The 14,637-nt window shown below is 42.8% G+C and overlaps 1 protein-coding gene across 3 annotated transcripts in view; it reads right to left on the bottom strand.

Moving 5' to 3' along the window:
* Positions 1–318: 318 nt before the first annotated feature.
* The window catches only part of hip1rb (huntingtin interacting protein 1 related b), a 28,564-nt gene continuing 14,245 nt past the window's right edge, over positions 319–14,637 (bottom strand). For 2 of the 3 annotated variants that reach the window (XM_085181078.1, XM_085181079.1), the window contains exons 3-32: positions 13,600–13,742; positions 13,383–13,439; positions 12,592–12,672; positions 12,416–12,492; positions 12,159–12,220; positions 11,494–11,634; positions 11,346–11,403; positions 10,886–10,961; positions 10,565–10,732; positions 10,421–10,476; positions 10,261–10,333; positions 8,109–8,292; positions 7,911–7,999; positions 7,701–7,817; positions 7,283–7,384; positions 6,921–7,115; positions 5,899–6,046; positions 5,682–5,768; positions 5,465–5,572; positions 5,148–5,284; positions 4,284–4,394; positions 4,119–4,177; positions 3,920–3,950; positions 3,733–3,795; positions 3,506–3,606; positions 3,207–3,312; positions 2,292–2,415; positions 2,144–2,205; positions 1,688–1,930; positions 319–1,438 (exon numbers count right to left, since the gene is read on the bottom strand). In XM_085181078.1, coding sequence (XP_085037204.1) covers positions 1,430–1,438; positions 1,688–1,930; positions 2,144–2,205; positions 2,292–2,415; positions 3,207–3,312; positions 3,506–3,606; positions 3,733–3,795; positions 3,920–3,950; positions 4,119–4,177; positions 4,284–4,394; positions 5,148–5,284; positions 5,465–5,572; positions 5,682–5,768; positions 5,899–6,046; positions 6,921–7,115; positions 7,283–7,384; positions 7,701–7,817; positions 7,911–7,999; positions 8,109–8,292; positions 10,261–10,333; positions 10,421–10,476; positions 10,565–10,732; positions 10,886–10,961; positions 11,346–11,403; positions 11,494–11,634; positions 12,159–12,220; positions 12,416–12,492; positions 12,592–12,672; positions 13,383–13,439; positions 13,600–13,742 — 3,068 coding nt within the window. In that variant the 3' untranslated portion in view covers positions 319–1,429. Of the gene's footprint in view, positions 1,439–1,687; positions 1,931–2,143; positions 2,206–2,291; positions 2,416–3,206; positions 3,313–3,505; positions 3,607–3,732; positions 3,796–3,919; positions 3,951–4,118; positions 4,178–4,283; positions 4,395–5,147; positions 5,285–5,464; positions 5,573–5,681; positions 5,769–5,898; positions 6,047–6,920; positions 7,116–7,282; positions 7,385–7,700; positions 7,818–7,910; positions 8,000–8,108; positions 8,293–10,260; positions 10,334–10,420; positions 10,477–10,564; positions 10,733–10,885; positions 10,962–11,345; positions 11,404–11,493; positions 11,635–12,158; positions 12,221–12,415; positions 12,509–12,591; positions 12,673–13,382; positions 13,440–13,599; positions 13,743–14,637 lie in introns of those variants that run through there. The other variant, XM_085181080.1, reaches the window with a different exon arrangement.

The raw sequence follows: 14,637 nt of genomic DNA, 5'->3' as shown, positions 1-14,637 counted from the left end.
GACCTAACTGTATTTATAATATGCCATCTGCCGCTCTAGATTTGCCTCTGCTCACAATTTATAACCATAAACTAATGCCTGCTGCATGTGTGGTCTGTGTTCATCTGTACAACTGCAGTAAAGAAAGACTGAAAGCTCCTGGTCCCCAATATTTACTAGCATGTCTAATCTTTGTTATTGGTTTTAAACGTCAGCTGTTGTTAATATTACCAGCGTGACAAAAATAGTTATAATCAACAATCAGATGTGAAAAGGTTACTGATGAAATCTCCTTAAAATCATCCGTAATCTGAGAAGAGGAATGAACACAATGCCACATTAAAATCAAACATTTATTGTTCATTCATGTTACAAGGAAAAAAAACCACCAGTATCTTTACTAAAATATATTAATAGATCTGAGCTTATAAAGACATTTCATACAGAGGAAAGAACAGAACCTGTAAGACCCTATAAGAAAAGGCTCCCAAGAGGCAGCAAGGACTTCAACACCTTGATATCATACAACTACTAAAACCTAAATCTGCATATTCAGCCTGAAAGAAGCATTTGATAATTAAGGACACCTACAGCCAGTATGTGTGTGCAAGCACTACAGCATCTATTTGACATAATATCCAGGTTCTCTGCTAGTAAAGGGGTATTTAAAGAGATGAGTGTAGCTATAAACACTTTGCACACTCCTATACAGACTGTATGTCTCTACGGGTATCATTCAGTGCACTGGTACAGCACTATTCAAGGCCTCTGAGACAATCTTGTATTCTTGAGAAAGAAAGCAGTTTTACACAGGACATGAATGGCGTCCATCGTGAAGGCGAAGCTTGGAGGTATGTTAAATTTGTGAAACGTGGATGCAAGCGATTCCCCCCAGTTTTCTTTAAAACCCACCCCACCACAAATATCATAGTGTACGCTGAGAAAACTGATGTGCTCTGTGACAAACATCCAAAACAGCGAAAGAAAATAACCCCAAAACTGAAAAGATGATCAAATCTAACAATCCTACAAGTTCAAGATATGCTGTCGATTTGTGGTCAGTGATGAGGTTTGCATTTTAAAAAGCAGGAGTAGTGTTTAATGGTTTAAAATTATATAGAGAAGAAAAAAAATACTTTAAATACAACCAAAACTTTATCATTTACCTTTTGTTCTCGATGCCTAACAATAACATGAAAAGAAAATTAAAAAAAAAACCAAAAACAAAAAAAAAACCCCACAGACATCAAGCATCAAACATCAGGCTTCTGGTCCATTTTGGCAAAAAAAAAAGGAAAGACAAATAAAAGCAGGACACGGAGACAATAGAAGCAGGATTAGAGGATTGTCAGCATGCAACTTAAAGGAAGTGCAGGTTCACAAAAAGGCTGTCTTCCTCCTCTTCAGTCCAACCATCCTGTCAGTGCTTCTCATTCTTCTGCTCAGGCATTTATTTAAACTGCACCAAAGAGGGAAAAAAAGAAAAAAAAGAAAAAAAGTTGATATTCAGAAAAAAGCCACATTTTTATTTTCTAAATCCAGCAACACCAAGTGGATCACATTTGATGTGTGAGATTTTGAGCCCACTACATTCAATTAGATTTTTTTCCTGAAAAAGCTGATGTACATCAGACAATATACCGATCACACACACACATTCCTACTGTGAGCAATAAATCTGCAAAAAAAATGACAAATTAAAACTCACACTGTATGCAAATTGATTTTTGGGTGGGATGTTGGGTTTCTGGGCCAGCGGAGGTTTCTTCATGAGACTGGGCTTTAAGGGTTTTGGTGACATGGTGACAGGATTGACCAGCGAGGAGGTTTCACCGTTCCCCTCGGCAAGCTGGTCCAGAGGAACTCCGGCTATCTCGTAGTGCTTCTTCCTGAGCTCGCCCAAGCGCAGACGCTCATTGTCTAGCATGCTCTCCAATTCTAACACTTTCACCTGAGGAGAGGGGGAAAAAATTAAGTGAGGTTTTTGTTCCTGCATCCACCACATTAGACCAGCAGAATTACATAAGCTGTACAGCAAAATACAGATTGAATCTCATTAAACTCGATATGAACAATTCACAGAAATTTGCTGAATGTGAGATTTCCACAGCCTCACAGTCAGTAAATATCAGACAGGCATGCTTCAGTATGCCCCGTGACTAACCTGTGACTCCATTTCTTCTTTTTTCAGCTTGATTAGCGACATCCCAGAGAAGTCCATTGTATCTGCAAGTAAAAGGTGGGTGAAAGAGCCATATTAGATGCTCATCAGAGTTCATGACGGTCGGTTACACACATCAGACTCCACTCACCTTTGTCCTCCAGGTGCTCCTGGCCCGTCTTTGTCGAGGCCACCACGTTAGCTGCCATTTCGTTCACGTGCCGAGAAGCCTGCTGGAGATTTGTCAGCTTCTTGCTGTGGCGATCTGCCTTAACCTGAGAGCACAGGAGAGTGTGGCATGAGACAAGATTACACTATTCGAACTCTAAAGCCACAAAAGTCAGTATTTTTAATCCATCCATTTTCTAACACTTATCAGGGTGCAGGTTGTGCCATCTACACCTGCCACCTCCAACAGCTTCTCGAGAGGGACACCACGGTGTTCCCAAACCAGCTGAGATGCGCAATCTTTCATTACTAAAAATAAATAAAATTAACTCCCCACCCAGGACAGGTTTACTTTTACCATTTCCCCATGCTGGAGTCAGGCCTGGGGTAGGGCACTATGGTCCACCCTTAGCCCACCGGGCCCACCTTTCCAACACCTGTAGGAGGTGCTGCTACATCTCCTGAGAGGAACTTTTTGATTTTAGAAACAAGAACCCAGGCCTGCAATAAAATAATCTGCCAGATTCCTTGTGTTTAACATAAATTAGCCCCAGTTCTAGCAACTGTTCAATGTGTGGTCCTTCACTTAAAGTCAATAAGGCCCTCTAAAGCCACTGAAGGAATAAACAGGAAGTAAAGTCTAGTCTAAATTCAGTATTATTATTATTAATGTAACATTTTTTAATAATTTTGGGGGCTTTTTCGGCTTCATTTCATAAGGACAGGAGAGACTGTCAGAAAAGCAGAGAGAGAGGGGAAGACATGCGGCAAAGGGCCGCAGGTCAGATTCGAGCCTGAGCTGGCCACTCTTAGTAGGATGAACAGGCGATCATATGCCACATGGCTGAGCTAAACCGGGGCCCTAATATAAAATCTTTAACCTTTGTGTACATCTTACCTTTGAAGCCGCCACCAGCTGCGCCGTGCTTGCAGCAATCTCATGAGAGCAGACGATCAGCTCCTCATATTTTCCCGTGTGCAGAACCACCTTATCAGCAGACTCTCTGTGAGAAATCAGGCAAACACGCGACATTAATGCTTCAGCCTATGACAGGCTACACTTCCTGTTAAAAGGTCGTAAATGGAGACTCAGAACAGCTGTGGATGCAGTTCCTGTTGCTCAAACGGTGCAGACCATTTGCTTGAAATAAGAATCATCATTCATTTCAGATGCAAAGAAATTCAATGAGAACTTACACCATCTCCGTGGCTCCCCATCCCACCGCCTTGGCAGCAGAAATGAGTCCCTCTGTCCAGCGAGAGTTTTTGGCATAGAACTCCCTAATGGTGGCTGCGCCCTTTACAAGAAAAACACCAGCACAGTTAGCCGATATTTCTGAATGGAACAGAGCGGCCCACTCTGATTTCAGAAACACAAAACAAGCTGCCACTTTTGGATTCAAAGTGAGAACAGTGTGACTCACCCGCCCACCCTCGACAATCTCCTTCTGCAAGTCGGTGGATGCTATGACCAGCATGCGGATGGCCTGGGGGAGGTGGAGGATAAAAGCACAGAATAAGACTAAAGAAAGCTAAAGGTTTAGTTGACTGGATTATTCAAAAAACAGAAGTGTAGTACATATGCTAATGAAAGAAATTAAAGTACAGTACCTTCATCAGGTCTGTGCAGCTGAAGAGGATCCTGTAAGAAAGTGCGGGGTGGGGGGTACAGAGTTAAATTGCTTTGCTCTTTAATAAACATGGTGATACTAATAAGAAAAAAATATGATCTGAAGAAATCTTCTTATAAGATTGTGTTTAATGAAAAGAAAAAAAACAACAAAAAAAAAAACAAACAGAATAAACAAACCTTTCATTGACTTCCAGTTTAACTCCTGTGGTGTCTTTTCGTGCCTGACTCATCATTTCCTAAATGTACAGGGGAAAAAAAGGTAATCTCTTAAAATTAATACACTGCAGAGTACAAGTCTGTTCTTCACAGATAACATTAACATCTTCAAGTTAGAGTACTTACGTCGATCCTGCGGACTGCCTCCTCAATAGCTGCAGATGTTGCAGCCATCTCCTTGTCGACCAGGTCTCCCAGCTCCTCCTGACGAACGTCCAAGCCCTTTGGCCGCAGCTCCTGGATGGTACAAGCGGAAGCGTTTGGAAAAAAGTCAATAAGACCAGAAATTATATTTTGTTTAAACCTACACTGGTAAAAACTGGAGCCTGAAGTAGAGCTCAGTGGTAACGTGTATGGTTGGTTACATTGCTAATAAGGAGTATAATTCAATAACTGACTCTTTAAGAAGGCTCATTTTCCCAAAAAAGCCAGGTGAAAACTGAAAGGATTACCACGTCTAAATAAACCCCCCAAAATATTATGTATTATATACATATACTGCAGACTGGACTTAAATAATCATAAAAAATGTTTAAAATCTTTCAGATTGAGGAGCAGGCTGGTTAACTTTCTTGTGGAAGTCTGTTTTTTAGATTGTTAAATAGTTCATGTGTCAGTAATCCACCTGGTTTTCTACATTCACTCTGCCTTTAAACTCTAATTGCTGACATACATCCTTACCACTTCCTGTTTTTAACCTCAAACATGAAGATGGATCATTTAACAGTGTAAATATTGTAAAGTGGCCTCATCCTCTGGCTTATAGGAATGATGCGATATAGATAGCAGACTGACATGTTGTATAATATTAGAGCAAAGCAGTAATATTTTTCTAAATGTCCGCAGTTGTGCCCACAAGCAGCACACTGTATGGCAGCTTCCCATGCTGTTCATATCTCAGATGGTGAACCAAAAGGCTCTTCAGGCTCAGTTAAATAGTTCCTGAAAGCTTTGGAGTACATCCTTCCCATTAAATATATTTTCCCTCACCTGACCCAGGTGTAGGATCTTCTGTATGATTATGCGAATGGTGGCTGGGTCTGCCTTCTGTAGCGTGGCCTTGGACTTCATCTCCCCCAAGAACAGCAGACTCTGAGTGCCACAGCTTCGGCAGTTCTCCGTCAGTTCTGCGGGGCGTCGAAGATTAATCATCAGTCATACTTCTTCATCATTTATTCACCGAGTAACTCAATTCTAACATGTACTTAAAGACTAAAGGCTTGCATCTCAGCATATGGTGTGGACAATAAACACATTTTTTTTTTAAAGTACAAAGTTAAGAAAATAGCCAAGAAAATATTCCTTACTGTCGGCATGGTCAGTGGGGGCCATGTGTGCAGTAGCGCTGCCGTTAACAATTGTGTCCGCGGTCAAGTGAGAGAACTGGGTCAGAGATCTCAGCAGCGTGCCAGCATCTGGTTACAAGATCAGACAGTGAGAGGGCAACAGGCCATATCAGCGAGGATTACCAAGCAGCCACGAGGTCAGCGGGACCGAGCCAAATCGGAAGCAGAGAGAACTCACCGCTCATGTTTCTCAGATAATCTGCATGGCCCTTTTTCACTTTGTCGATGGAGCCAAGTGCAGCCTCCGCCCGACTTATGAGGTAATCTGTTTGGAGGACAGCAAAAGATTAGAGGCCGCTCAATCTCTGCAACAGACATATCAATATTTATGCATGTGGTCAGCAAGCTAGGGACACTCTCTCTGCCGTTTTAATTTTTGAGCACAGGAATCGGACCTGGAGAGCTGGTGCAGCGTATATGGAGGGGATCATCCAGCTTGGCAATAGCATCTTGGATGATGGTCTCAGCTTCTGTTATAGTTCCCTGCAGCAGGGCAAACTGCTCCTCCAGAAGCTTCTGCTTCATCATCTCCTCCTGACTTGTCTATACACACACACACACACACACACACACACACACACACACACACACACACACACACACGGCACTATTAAAATATACAAAGCATGCTGTTGGAGAGATAGATGTAAATGTCTGTGTACAGCCAGTGTTTTAGTTACCTTCAAAAATGATAGTTCAAAAAGGCAGCAGATGTTGTCTTTATTACATCAGGATTTCTTTATATTCACATTTAGTTTAGCATCTTTTTCATTGCTTTAACTTTGTGTTGACTTTATCGCACATTTACTTTACTCACTATGTCTGGTCCAATTATTGTCTCTCTGCTGTAATTTATCTTCTGAGCATCAGCCTATAGCTCGTCTGTCAACGTACTTTTGCTTAGATTTTAGAGACTTTAAAGTAAGAACGTTTTTGTGATATTCATACTCTTGTTACATCTAAGGACTAGAGACCAGGTGACAATCTGTGCTCACAATGGAAAAATAAATGTTCCCAAACTGTCTGAGGAGTGGTTGTTGGAGGTTTCTGGCTATTGCTAGGTGAATTTAGTCTGTCGCATTGCTGCTTTAATGTGGTTGCCACTGTTGCAACAGTAATAGGGAAAAAGCAAAAACCTTTACTGCGGTAGAATGAGATAATTAGATGGTCAAACTTTTATCCAACAGCTTATAAGGCATGATGTGTTAAAATTCTGTAACTGTATAGAAAACCAAGGGTATTTGGAAACCTCAGATCTCCAGGTGTGCAGGTGTAAATGTAACCATATAGTACAAATACAATGGACTAACTGCTGCATTTCTGGGACATTTATTTATGATCCGGGTTGCTTTGGCAAACAGGTTTAAAATAGCACTCTGCAGAGACCACTGAGCTTGGCTCTTGTGTCCTGACTGACCTTCTCCTTCAGTTTTCCCTGCAGCTCTCCCAGCTCCCTGCTGGTCTTATCTCGCTCATGCTGAAGCGACGACTGCTGCAGCTGCGCAGTCTGCCGCAGTGATGACAACTCAGCCTCCTTCTCGCTCACAGACCGCATCAGACGCTCCTTCTCCGTCTGCAGAGCCGTCATCGAGCTGTTAATTTGCTCCGACGTCTGGCAAAAGAGAGAGCAGTGAGCGGAGCCCTGGACAGGCAGATGGCTGCAAATGTCGGAGGAAAGGTCCAGGTGGTAATGTGCAGCACGCATCCAGCCTCCAGACAGAACTGACGACTAAATCGAGATGAGTTAGCTAGACGCCATGAAGGTTCCCGCATGCTCACCTTCTCGCTGCTCTGCAGGGTCGCCTTGATACGGGTCACTTCTGCCATCTTCTCCTCCAGCTCTCTCTTCACCCTCTCCACCTCAAACCTCTGCTCTTCCATCTACAGTGATGGAAAACAGCATTAATCTTCTATACACGTAACTTGGGCCAACCTTTGTGTCTCTTTTCTGCACTGGGGGAGGGGAGATTTCATTTTAGGCCTGCTTCCAGAACAGAATGACCGTGCATTAGAAGTTAGTGAAGGTTATTTCTGCCTGTACGACTTACTGGGGCTTGCCCCCCAAAATAAAACAAAAAACCAGAACCGATTCTAAGGGTCATCTAACCACATCTTTATTGATATATATACTGAGGTGTTAAAACTCCTCAACATGGGAGGTCATCTTTATGGGGAAAAGAGCAAAAACACCATCAACCTTCATGTCAGCTTCCTGCTTTATTCGATCCATCTCGAAGGTCAGCTGCTGTTTGGTTCTCTCTACTTCCTCCTGGGTCTGCTGGGTTACTGACAGCATCTTCACAGTGTCTGCACTCTGTCAGCACATTAACACACTTGATGTTACAACCCACAGCCAGATGCTGACATCTAATTTAAAGCCAACACCTCTGGACTGGTCTGCGTATACCTTCCGAAGCAGCTCAGCATGGCTGCCCACCAGCTCTGTGTGCTTCTCCTTCAGCTTATTATACCGCTGTTCAGTGGCTTGTGCCCTTTCTGCACAGACAAGACCAAGGAGAAAGATTTTTTTTACATTTTTTTTTTTTTTACATTTTCGTTCATGATACCAGTCTCTCTGTAAGAGAGTATTAACTGTGACTCTTACTTTCAGCCTCGACGAAGGTGGTCTGTAAGCTCTCGTGTTCAGTGTTGCGGCGGCGGGTCGCTTCGAGCTCCATGCGCAGCTGTTCATTTTCCACAAGGGCTCGTTGTTTCTGCGCACGCTGTTCTTCCAGCTCTGCCTCCAAACTGTTGATCTGGGATTTGAGCTGCGTGATGTAACGCTGAGCCTACAGGAGGAAAAAGAGACATGAGCATGTTTATATTTAAAAAAAAAAAAAAAGAAGTCTCAATGCCTATTACAGTGGGGCAAAAAAGTATTTAGTCAGCCACCGATTGTGCAAGTTTCCCCACTTAAAATGATGACAGAGGTCAGTAATTTGCACCAGAGGTACACTTCAACTGTGAGAGACAGAATGTGAAAAAAAAAATCCATGAATTCACATGGTAGGATTTGTAAAGAATTTATTCGTAAATCAGGGTGGAAAATAAGTATTTGGTCAATAACAAAAATACAACTCAATACTTTGTAACATAACCTTTGTTGGCAATAACAGAGGTCAAACGTTTACTATAGGTCTTTACCAGGTTTGCACACACAGTAGCTGGTATTTTGGCCCATTCCTCCATGCAGATCTTCTCAAGAGCAGTGATGTTTTGGGGCTGTCGCCGAGCAACACGGACTTTCAACTCCCGCCACAGATTTTCTATGGGGTTGAGGTCTGGAGATTGAAAGTCCTGGAGTGGCCTAGCCAAATGCTTCTTACGGAGCCACTCCTTTGTTGCCCGGGCGGTGTGTTTTGGATCATTGTCATGTTGGAAGACCCAGCCTCGTTTCATCTTCAAAGTTCTCACTGATGGAAGGAGGTTTTGGTTCAAAATCTCACGATACTTGGCCCCATTCATTCTGTCCTTAACACGGATCAGTCGTCCTGTCCCCTTGGCAGAAAAACAGCCCCATAGCATGATGTTTCCACCCCCATGCTTCACAGTAGGTATGGTGTTCTTGGGATGCAACTCAGTATTCTTCTTCCTCCAAACAGACGAGTTGAGTTTATACCAAAAAGTTCTACTTTGGTTTCATCTGACCACATGACATTCTCCCAATCCTCTGCTGTATCATCCATGTGCTCTCTGGCAAACTTCAGACGGGCCTGGACATGCACTGGCTTCAGCAGCGGAACACGTCTGGCACTGCGGGATTTGATTCCCTGCCGTTGTAGTGTGTTACTGATGGAGACCTTTGTTACTTTGGTCCCAGCTCTCTGCAGGTCATTCACCAGGTCCCCCCGTGTGGTTCTGGGATCTTTGCTCACTGTTCTCATGATCATTTTGACCCCACGGGATGAGATCTTGCGTGGAGCCCCAGATCGAGGGAGATTATCAGTGGTCTTGTATGTCTTCCATTTTCTGATGATTGCTCCCACAGTTGATTTTTTTCACACCAAGCTGCTTGCCTATTGTAGATTCACTCTTCCCAGTCTGGTGCAGGTCTACAATTCTTTTCCTGGTGTCCTTCGAAAGCTCTTTGGTCTTGGCCATGGCGGAGTTTGGAGTCTGACTGGTTGAGGCTGTGGACAGGTGTCTTTTATACAGATGATGAGGTCAAACAGGTGCCATTCATACAGGTAACGAGTGGGGGACAGAAAAGCTTCTTACAGAAGACGTTACAGGTCTGTGAGAGCCAGGGATTTTCCTTGTTTGAGGTGACCAAATACTTATTTTCCACCCTGATTTACGAATAAATTCTTTACAAATCCTACCATGTGAATTCATGGATTTTTTTTTCACATTCTGTCTCTCACAGTTGAAGTGTACCTCTGGTGCAAATTACTGACCTCTGTCATCATTTTAAGTGGGGGAACTTGCACAATCGGTGGCTGACTAAATACTTTTTTGCCCCACTGTATATGTGAGAATCTTTATTTATTCCATGGCATGCATTTATATCAGTTTGGGCCAGCTAATCTCCTCTTCCAGACATTTTGCATGAAAGCTGAAGTTGTGTCTGCAATGTCAGTCATCTCATTCAGAAGCTACTTGCCACATTCTACATGTCAGAAGTATTCACATCCTCCCAACACATGACCCAGATTCTTTTGCACAGAGCTAACCAAGCCCTGCACTGTCAAATGCAGACACACACACAAAACTGTCTAAGTCCATGCAACAGGCCATTCACTCTCAACAGCTCTTACCTCGGCTTTCACCCTCTCCAGCTCTGCTCTCAACAGCTCGAGTTCCCGCTTAAGGGTCTCAATCTGGAGGTCCCTGCCGGAGAGAAAAGAGTCACATTCAAAGAAACTCCCGACACCATTGAAACAATGAAGGCTCGCAGTTAAAAACAGGCTAGCTCACCTGTCGTCAAAGCCTCCATTTGGAGGTCCGAAGGTTTGATCAAATATGTCCACTTGCTGAAAGCGGGAATCAGTAAATGTAACAGACAGCTCACACAGCAGTATGGTAACACCTGAGTACTTGAGTGGGTGTAGCATGCCGTACCTGCGGCTGAGCATGTACGCTGGAGGTCGTGACGTTGTCGACCTCGATGAGCGGCTCCGGCTCGTCATCGTCATCATCCTGCATCTCTGGTTCATCCTCATTGGGGATGACCACCACTGGCTTCACGTGTTTCGCTAGTGAGGCTGCATGCAGGAAGTTAGGCGGGGACTAAGAAGAGAAGACATTAAATGTTATGTACAGATTTATGCAAATTTCAGACCGCAGATGTCAGTAGGCGGTCTGTGATGAAGATGTTGACGCCCCAAAATGGAGGTGGTCACTATCATCATCCTGCCTCCCCTCTTCCCCCTGTGTTCTTACTTCAGGCAGCTTGGGGATCTGGATGAGTCTCTTGAAGTAGATCATCTCTTTGGCTCTATTGAAGAAGTTCTTAAGCCTGGAGGACAAAAGAAAAACAAGCTTAACTTTAATATTCACCTCACATTTATGCACATGTGCTACACATACTCTGCAGGCTCCATTCTCTTCTTACATTCGATCACTTTGTGCTTTATAAATAGCTTTGATTTTGTGACTTTGTTACTCGACTGTGACAAAAAGAGACAAATACCCTGGAGCTCCTTCTGAACCTTATGGCTACTGAACATAAATGCATCTATGTCACCACCTGACACAACAAAGTGCGGGGGGGGGAGAGAGATCGCATTTGCATTAGTTCCAAGAGCTGCGGGGACTGGGAGCGGCAAGATTAAGTTGCAAAGCTTCAACAGGTAATAAAAACTTTTAATGCAGTCACCCCTCTTTACTCATAGCCACCTACTTGTGGAACTGGTCGTGGAAACGATCACGATGTCCTTGCAAAGTATCAGCAGGGAGACCTAAAATTGATGAAATGGTCCAAGCATTTAAATCATTAAAGTGACAGAACATTAAACGACATTTGATTAATGAATAATAATCATCTTTACAGGCGTGCAGCTTGAACAGCAACTTGACGGCAAAGTGGTAGAGGTGACTGCAGTCCTGGATGACCTGGATCAGCGGAGCCAGGCGACACTGGCTTGATGTGAGAGTCGTCATGGCGAGGGACGAGTTGAGCTGTCGGAGCACTGATAGAGAAAAAAAAAACAAAAAACAAAAAAAGAGAGAGAGCAATTGCTACTTAATTAGTTGGCTGCATTTTATTTTGAAAATTTCTGAGTTGAATATTTTTCTGGATATGACTCAAGGTCTATTGAGGGCAACCACATTGCAAAATTCTGTTTAGTCTGATACGTGTTGCCGGACCTCCGCCCTGCAGGGACTGGGAGGATCATAGCATTACTGCTAGACTGGAGGAAGTTGCTTAATGTCTTCTAATTGCAAGCATTTCCTCACAAGTAAAAAACAAAACAAAAAACAATGACGAGTCAAAACTGAGCCAAGAGTAACTGAAGCCACTTCATGAAGAAAACAAACTGCAGTCTGTGAAAACAGATAGACCGAGAGCTGCTGACAGTCCTGTTTTGAAAGGCTCTTAGCTTTTGTGCATTAATAGATAATGTCAGCAGGCAGCAGCTCTCAACCTCGACTCAGGTTACACCTCCTTGGAAGGACAGAGGGGAGGAAAGGTGGGATGAGTTTTTGTTTTCACCTGTCTCAGCCAGCCGCAGCTCTGCGTCCATGTAATCAAACACTTCCACAGAGAGCTGGAACCTGCAGGAGAGAAGTTGATACCTTTGTTAGACTGAAAAGGACACGCACTCAAACTACGACCCTGCGAAATGACACAGCAGGGCCTGTCTGTTTATTTTATTAACAAATGCAGCTGACAGCAGTATAAGACTGAGGAAGACAGGGATTTAAGGCTACACAGGCACCTAAAGGTCCATTAAATATTATGAAACTCACACATTATTAATGTCTGTTCCTGCAGCGCGCTCCAGCTCTTCATCTGTGATCTCCAGATTTGCTGGGATATCGCCGTGCTACAATGAGGTGCAGCTTCATGAGATTTGTAATGCAAATGTGGTTGAATTATCCATTCACATAAAGTGCATGTAAAACATGAGTGATGGTGCATTTACCTTCGTATGAAACTTCAGTTTTGTGCAGAGCAGCTTCGAGTAGAGAGTCACCAGCTGTCCGTATCTGTCATGGAGGTTGCCCTGAAAACCCCAAGGAGTGAGAGGAGCATGGGTTAAATGGGCAAGAGGCATTTTTGAGTTAATTCATCATTAAAAGAGCCTAATGTTGACTGAACAATGTAGCAGCTATAAAATATTCATTTCTGGATTTGACTGGGTAACAAAGGCCCAACAAACAACAGAGAGAGGCCAGTGCTTTTGTTTCACTTTATTAATCCCTAAATTATGTAAGGAGGAACTAAGGAAATCAGCCACCTGTAGCAATGACCAGCTGGCTAAAATGGTGGACGCTGGTACAGAAGAAAGTGAAAGTGAAACAAGTGATGGCTGTTTAACGATGAAAGCGCTTCAGGGTGTCACACTGTTCAAAAGCAGATTTCAGGTGGCATCATTTCTACCAGACAATGTTTAGATGCTCTCAGCACAAGGGCTTGCCACAGCAGGTCACTCTGCCTGTATTAATTTGGCATTTCTTATTTATGGCCCATAAGTAAAAAAATAAAATAAAATAAAAAATATCACGATTTGTTTCTCCTCCCTTGTTAGATGAATGTGTAATTAACAACACTAGATGAGCAAGTTTAAAAGGAAAAAAAAAAAAAAAAAACCTTCATAAAACAGATGGGCCTTTTTTTTTTTTACAAAAAAAACCAAACAAACAACAAAACTCTAAAATTGCCTTTATAAAATTATGATTAGTTTCTGAACTATAATAAGATCCAAGGACTCACCCATATTTCCCCAATTTCAACCATGGAGCTGTAATGTCTCGTGCAGTCTTGTAGAACCTGTGAAGATAACAGGCTGAATGAATAAAAACTCAAACTTTACTTTGTCGTACAAATTATTCAAACAGTCACAGGTTTTAAAATTTTGCCTTAATTGCACTCCAGCGTCTGGCGCTTTAGGTAGTAACAGAAATGCAGAGGAGGGTACTTGGTGTCTTACATTGCGGTGCCCGTCTCGCAGGATTTTGTGCAGCACATGGCAGAACTTCCAGCAAAGGATGGAGCTGCTGGGAAAAGTGAAGCCCAGAGCGTAGGACCAGAAGGTGAAGGCTCCCTTCTCCCTGTGAGTGCCCAATATGATTCCTGTTGTCCTTCATTAAGGAAGCAAAAACCGTCACAGCACTATGCATTTTAAAATCCATTTATTTATTTCTGGTAAGCATTAAAGACACAACGATGAGTAAAATCACCTGCTCACCTTGCGTGTTAAGAAATAAACATGTTTATTTTTGTTGAATTTATTTACTATTCCTAATGATCCGTTACAGCAATGTCTGACTTTTACACCTGAAACTGCTCTAGTAGATTTCATGTTTTAGCCAATCTGAAAGTAGAATCACCAAAATTATTTGCAAGATATGTGATGACTTTTAAATGTAAGCAAGTGGTCGGTCATTTAGAAACGTTAGACGCGTCTGTCTCAGAGGCAAAGTAGCTGAGCAAATTCAACTTGAGTCAGATCACATCATGCACCTCTCCCCTCATGTTCCTGCAGCATATTTACAATCTGTTTCTGTGGCCTTGTTTTGCTTCTAATAGCATGGTTTCCAGCTTTATCATAGATCTGAATCAGCTCTATCTGGGATCATTACTCACTAATGGATAGCCACAAAAAGTCTCTCTGTGCCGGTTATGCTCAACACGAGCTCAGCTCTCGACACGATGACTAAAACATGTAATGAAAAACAAAGCTGGAACAATCATAGAAATATCGCAGCCTGCTGTTCAGGGGTTCCAGCCTGCTACTTGACCAGAAGTGTGACCAGATCACTCAACTTCTTAAATGGGTTCTCTAGTTTGCTGTGCCTCATAAAAGTGACATGCTCTCTCATATTTTTTGGAGTGTTTGCTAAATTAGGTGGCGTTTAACGCTTCTGTTTTCCATCAATGTCCCTTTTTATTTTAAGTGAGGACTATTTTTTTTTTAAATTTGTTTAGAGGTGGCAACTACCATGTCAAGCCTGTGTACAAGTCATTT

Source organism: Neolamprologus multifasciatus, chromosome 12, assembly GCF_963576455.1.
Source record: "Neolamprologus multifasciatus chromosome 12, fNeoMul1.2, whole genome shotgun sequence".
Classification (NCBI taxonomy): domain Eukaryota; kingdom Metazoa; phylum Chordata; class Actinopteri; order Cichliformes; family Cichlidae; genus Neolamprologus; species Neolamprologus multifasciatus.
The sequence above is the reverse complement of the archived record's forward strand: the minus strand, read 5'-3'. Positions and strand labels throughout refer to the sequence as shown.